This window comes from Apium graveolens, chromosome 5 (genome assembly GCF_009905375.1).
Source record: "Apium graveolens cultivar Ventura chromosome 5, ASM990537v1, whole genome shotgun sequence".
In the NCBI taxonomy this organism is placed as follows: domain Eukaryota; kingdom Viridiplantae; phylum Streptophyta; class Magnoliopsida; order Apiales; family Apiaceae; genus Apium; species Apium graveolens.
In genome coordinates this window covers 81,116,877-81,123,780 of record NC_133651.1, presented here as the reverse complement: position 1 = coordinate 81,123,780, position 6,904 = coordinate 81,116,877, and the positions used below count along the sequence as shown (strand labels likewise).

The 6,904-nt window shown below is 32.6% G+C and overlaps 1 protein-coding gene across 1 annotated transcript; it reads left to right on the top strand.

Moving 5' to 3' along the window:
- The first annotated feature begins 789 nt into the window (after nt 1-789).
- On the top strand, nt 790-2,992 carry LOC141661361 (uncharacterized). Its single transcript, XM_074468352.1, has 3 exons — nt 790-1,035; nt 2,532-2,652; nt 2,740-2,992. Exons 1-2 carry the CDS (start codon nt 838-840, stop codon nt 2,610-2,612), a joined length of 279 nt encoding a protein of 92 aa, XP_074324453.1. The 5' UTR covers nt 790-837; the 3' UTR covers nt 2,613-2,652; nt 2,740-2,992.
- The last annotated feature ends 3,912 nt before the right edge of the window (nt 2,993-6,904 follow it).

Here is a 6,904-nt window from a genome sequence, read left to right as displayed (position 1 = left end):
GTTTTGACACGTTAAGTTTTCTGATTTTGACCCGATTCAACAAAACCGTATTTTACCCCGATTCATACTACTTAGATCAGTAGCACTGATCTAACATATATTTTACCTAATTTATCGGCAATACGGGAACACTGGATGAGAATGGTAAATATAGAAGTTTTTGAATATAATCTCATTGGTCTAAAATTTGGAAAAATGTACACCTATTGATTTTAAATAATTTTAAATTATGTGATTGGTAAACTATCCCGAATAGACTCAAGTATTATAAAGAAAAATTCAATTAAATTACCAAGATTCTACGTATATAATAGAATTAAAATGAACAACATTTTTTTTTAAATTTATCACTACCATGAAATTTAAATTGCCTACACGGCTACACCCCTTAATTAACATTTTTGAACAAATTTACTAGTATTTTTTTTGGAAAATCAGTTAAAATAAGAGAAATTATCAAAAATACTAATTTTTGAAAGTTTTTTTTTGCGAATTTACTATATTCTGATTTTTTTTGCAAAAATATGAAATCATGCAAAATTAACAAAAATCAAGTACACATGCAACTAGTTAAATCGATTTTTTTTCTTGCACTTATGTTGTACGAGATTGGATGGAGTCGCAAAAACTCGTCAAATGTTGCATTTAGTTGAATCGAGTGATAGACAACTGTATTTTTGCAAAGTAAAAATTAAAAAAATAGTACTTTTAGAAATAAAAAGATATTTTTGACATTTTTTTATAAAATATTTGTAGCGTAAAAAAGCTCTTAAAATGACCCATACATAAAGCAAGTCTTAAGGTGAATTACATAATACAACCGGACCGGATCATTATATGGCAGAAACCGGCAGCTGGAAAAAATGGACCGCGGCGAGCGTTATACAATTAGGTACAGGTATATATTCGTATCGTAAAGTTCGATCTGGTGAGTGCCGTCTTATGCCACTCAAAGCTTTCGGCATCGCTTCTCTCTTTGTAGGCGCCGGATTCACCTCTCTTTTCGCCCTTGTTGCTGCCAATGGCATTCACTCGGTACATTCCTTTTCTTTTTTTGTTTTTACTGAAATTTAAATACTCACGCAAAGATAATGCTTTATGTGTACTTTCCAATTGAAAATAGAGTGTATTATTTCATTTGTTGTGAAATAATGCTTTTTGATTACTTTTTAATTCATTTGGACTTCAAGATACTGTTTATTTAGTCATTATAGAACTTTTCGCAACCTAATTAGCTCAAGTTACTAACTTGAGATTAATAACTGAGAATTATGTTTAGGGGATTGCGATGTGATAACACACTTCAGCTCAAACCGTTGTTAAATTAAAATGTGAAAAACAAGCTAGTGCCCTGTGACTAATTGTAGTTTTCTGTTTTTTAGACTAATTGTCCGTTGGTTATGATAAATCAGAACTCTGTTCAACTATATTAATTTTCACGGTTTTAGAATATGTGTTAGAATTGGGCGTATCATTCACTTTAGTATCCAGACTAAGTCTTGTATACAAGTTACCCCACGTGTTTTAGTGTGGAACGAGGATGTTACAATTCCCTGCTTAAATTCATTTCTTAGGATAGGCGTGAATGAGCTACATGGCATAGTCCAAGTGAACCCGCTTATAACCCATTAGGTCCTGAACTGACAAGCATTAAACTTGTACATACCCAAAATCCTTAATTCCCTAGTTTTTTTTTAATGTTCCGAACTTCTTTGATTTGACAGACGCCGAAATTTTGCTAAGAGGCTAACAGCTGTGATTCCTACTCCCTGTTCCATATTAAATCAGCCATGCTCTTTGTGTTTTACAAAGGAAGAGAAGGTCGTCTTTTGTGTAACGGTGAAGTACATGTTTAACATGCAATCTTCATAATTTTCATGAGTAATATAGATATGTGTTCGGTTATGGATCTCGAAGTTCATTACTTCAACCCTTATAAAGTTTGTTTCTTTCCATAGAAGTTTAACATATTTATCATGGAAGACAGTTTCACCATCATGTATAAACATTGTGCGGTCTTGGTGATGGTGAGTGTGTGACTGAGGTTCTTAGGAGATGGGATACAATGGTGGGAATAGTCATATGCTCTATTTGATTTAAAGAAATAGGAATGAGACACTCATGCCCAAAATTGTGTAATTAAACTGTTGTTTAAGTATGACACTATTGAGTGGAAGGAGCAATAAAAATTCTAAACGGAAGAAATTTATACTATTACAGAGTTCCTGCATGATTATATTTATATGCCTTCCAACTGCTTGGAGCACTAGTTTCTTAGCTACCTATTTTACTGCAAGGTTCAAATGTGTTGGTTTAAATGTAAATGGACTGCAAATTATAGTGGTAATAGACTGTTCTTTTAGCCATGTTGATTGTGGAGTTTTATACTTACTTTTAGTGTTAATAAAGTTCAATATTTAACTGCAAAAATTGAAATTGTGAGAAACTGGGTGTATTTCTTTAAAGCTATACAACCAATTTTCCATGTTCGCGTCACTCATCAGTACTCATTAATGTATGTCTTTCTCTAGGTCAACGATTTCATGGAAGTCGGTGCGAATATAAGGTCATCACTAGGGGCTAGACCAAGGGCACAAGATGAAAGACCTTGACGTGGTTGTGTAGAAACATTTTTCGAGTTCTGACTTCTGAGTTAGTCATTTGTATCTTTCTAGTTGGTGGATACGTCTCCCATACATTTTTTTTTGTAATGACTAATTTTTTTCACAATCGTTTTAGGTATTCACGAGAAACCTCAATACTTTCTGCGACAGTTGCAAGAATAGAAGAAAAGGGCGAGATTCAGTTTTCAGAAAGAACTCATGAATTGTTAATTTATAAATAGAGCTCCAACTTTAAACCTGATAATATGATTTCTGGTAAATTTTCTAAACCTTAGATGCGAACATGCAAGCTGAAAGTTTTTATGATACGTAAACAACGATGACGGCTCTATCAAAAGCATCCATATAATTAACAAGTTAAAAGTTTACATAAACCTGCAAGATCGTTTTAGTAGTATATATTAGTAAAAAATATTTTGATGTATTTTTTTTCGAATGCAGAATATACTCGTTATGATTTCAATCTCATCATTACTTCATCATGATAAAACAAAAATAGTAATCAAATGAATTACGGCCATGTAATATACGTGAGTTCAATGAATGACTACTATAAAATGAATGTATTTAAATATTTTTATATTAGCTAAACTATGATGGTAGATAATTTTAATCATTGTAATACATCATTTTTATTTTAGATGTTGGAGTGAATTTAAATTAATAATTTGAGTGAATTTAAATAGATTATTCAAAATTATATATGTGATTAAATATAATGAATGCTATATTTTTAAGGTAAGGTTGGCCAAATAAAAAACTTTCTAGAGATAAGTGATACTTAAACTTGTGTAATTGAGAGAATTCAGTGAAAAGATAGCTGTAGCACTCTTGCTCCGTTTTCTAGGACTGATAATTCAAATTGTACAAATTTTTTTATGACAAAAAAAATTGACAATTTTTTTAATTTTTTAATTTTTAAAATTTGTTTAGTTTTCTTATTGATTACATAAAAATAATGAATCATCTATAATGTCTTTCAGTCATATATTGTTATCAATTGATGTTGAAAATTAATTCTTTTTTTTTCTAAATTTTAAAATGTTGTATAGAGTGCCACCCGTTGGATAAAATTTCTAATAAATTCTCAAAAAAACAATAACGTAAATTTTGAATTTAAATGTGTAGACCAAAAATTTGAAAGAGTGTTACTAATTGGCTACAATTCGAGGTAAAAAAAGTCCAAATTCACTAGTTAAAAGTAGCGTTGAAGAATAGTGGTATTAGTTAAAATAATTAGTTAAAATAATGTAAAATAATGATTAAGTAAAATTTGTTAAACCTGTAATAATTTATATTTTATGGTATCTGTAATGTTAAATTTATACTTATTGGTTTGTTACAACTCTCTGGAAGATTTAACAAAGTTCACATGGATTTTACATGGTTGGGGTGTTTAAATTTATACTCCCTCTATCCCAATTTATGATTTTTTATGGTCAAATTGACTTAACTTTGACTGTAAATAAAATATTATCCTTTCATTATTTAAAAAAATTAAAAAGTACATATTAAAGTATGCTTTCTAATGATATAAATTTTACAATTACTTTCGGTTATATACTATATGAAATTTTTAGTCAAAGTTCGGTCAGTTTGACCATAAAAAATCAAACAAAATAGATAAATTGAAACAGAGTCACCATGATATTTTTGCTAAGTCTTTCTCCTATTGGAGATGATCTTACAAAAACATAACTGAATTTTATTAGGAAAAATATGGTAATAATTATTGTGTAGGAAAAACATTGGTAATAATTATTGGGCGATACTTATTTTTTTTCTTATTCTCTGGTCTATAAATAAAAACTCATTTTTCTTTTAACGTTAATAGGGTATATTGTGATAGGCCATAAGTAAAGAGGCCTAAAAGATTGTTACAAAAGCCCAGGGAGAGGACACCCCATTCCCAAACTAGGGTGGACCCCGGGACACGTGGCAAGTGGTCAAAATGTCAACTGTCCCATGTTATCAAAAATGGAACAACAGCATCGTAACCGTCCACGCGTGTGAATCTCAAGACACCCCAGCTGCAAAAGGACAGTCGAGCCCCACCAGCAATATAAGTCATCCAATCATTCACCAACCAAGAATCATCATGGAATATGATGAAGAGGTACAAACCCCTAAAACCCTAAATTTGGGAGCCTATAAAAGGCCCCAAAAAAGAGGTTTTAGGGGTTGGAAAATATACACACTTACATACGCACCACTACATATATTTTTAAATAGCGCCCTCTTCCCTCTTCTTCTTCTTCTTAAAGAAACCCTATTCTTATTCTCATGCCGGAGTTGCCGCGTGGATACCACCCCCTCCGGTTCTGTATTACAGAAGCCCCTACATCATAACTTAACCATACTCCGCCTGCCATGTCAACTGGGCTCGAACTCGAGTGAGAAAGGAGAAGACCGAGGAAGAAATGGATTTGTTAGTCCCTTAATCAACTGTAGAGCGGGGTGAATACATGTTAGGAATATGTTGTGTACTTGATGATAAGCTAAACAAAATACCTTAATAGATTTAACTTAGTGAATTTTGTAGCACCTAACGGATGATCAATTATAGTCCCGACGGATGATTCAATATAGTCCCGACGGATGACTAATTGATATCCATCGGGTGAGTAGCTTATGTAACAATAAGTCATGTAGCACATTTCTGCAAACATCTTTGTATAGTTTCTGTAGTAGCTTATGAGTCATGGAGACTGCTAGTAGATGTGCGGAATAGGTTGATTAAATATAAATATAAGATATCTTGTAATTCTGCACAAATGAAATGGAGTCAAGTGATAAATGGCTACCCCACGGATGATTAACAAAGCTATCCAACGGATGATCAACAAGGCAACCCGACGGATAACAAGAATGTACCCGACGGATGATCAATTCAAATATCTGTTGACAGTGACAAAACAGTCACATGCGTTGGGTGTTTGCAAAAGGAATGTGGCATCCTATTTAGCAGGAAAATGAGAACAAAGAAGTATTACCATTTTCATGCAAGCTATGAAGGTTTTCAAAGATGCTGGAATAGAGTAATGAAGTAGCATAGAGTTAGACTTGATAATTTTGTTTTATTATCTTGTCATTTTGCTATGTAAACTTGGTAATATATAAACCAAGTGCAGCAAGTAGAACAACAACTAACTAGACTAAGAAAATATATTCTCAGAGAAACATTTGTAAGCTGTATCCTTTAGCATTTCTCTGCAAGTTTTAGTTGTTCATTCTTGTAAGCAGCTGTGAGCTTATTTGAGCTACACAGAGTTCTCTCGATATATATATATATATATATATATATATATATATATATATATAAATATCTGGTGGATACATTCAAATCCACGAGAAAGTTTTAAAGACTTGTGTTTTGATTTATATAATTCTTTCATTCCGTACTTGGAAAATCAACACATATATATTATTGAGTTAGAACCATTTTTCGTAAATCTTAAAAAGAAGCCAGAATTACATTCACCCCCTTCTGTAATTCTTGTTGTATTGTTAGGGAATAACAATTGGTATAGGAGCAAGCTCTTGAAGTACAAAGAGTTTAAAGATCACAACAAAATAGCAAGATGAACAAGAAGGATGTTGGAGTGAAGATTCCATTTCTAGACAAAGACAATTATCACCACTGGAATGTGAAAATGCACCTACATCTTCTTTCTCAAGATGAGGCCTATGTGAATTGCATAGAAAGAGGTCCTCATGTACTAATGAGAGCTGCAACAAGGAATGAACCATCTATTCCCAAGCCTAGGCATGAATGGTCAGATCCTGATATTGAGCAAGTCAGGAAAGACAAGAAGGCCGTGAATATATTATTCAATGGAGTTGATGGTGATATGTTTGATAACATCATTAACTGCAAAACTGCGAAGGAGGTTTGTGATACAATTCAGATCATCTGTGATGGTACTGAGCAAGTAAGGGAAAATAAGATGCAGCTGCTAATTCAGCAATATGAGCACTTTCATTGTGAAGATAGTGAGTCTCTCACTGATATTTTTAGTAGGTTTCAAAAACTACTAAATGCTCTGAAGTTGCATGGAAGAGTCTATCAGACAAAAGACTCCAATCTCAAGTTTCTTAGATCTCTTCCAAAGGAATGAAAACCAATGACAGTCTCACTGAAAAATTCACAGGATTACAAGGAGTTTACCTTGGAGAGACTGTATGGCATCCTGAAAATTTATGAGCTTGAAATAGAGCAAGATGAGAGGATGGAGAAAGGAAAGAAAAAAGGAGGGTCCATAGCACTGGTTGTTGAGTTG

Bases quoted from the DNA above. Each gene is read 5' to 3' on its own strand.
- LOC141661361 (XM_074468352.1), top strand. From the start codon at position 838: ATGGCAGAAACCGGCAGCTGGAAAAAATGGACCGCGGCGAGCGTTATA. The intron at 1,036-2,531 runs GTACATTCCTTT...GTCTTTCTCTAG, and splicing joins CTGCCAATGGCATTCACTCG to GTCAACGATTTCATGGAAGT.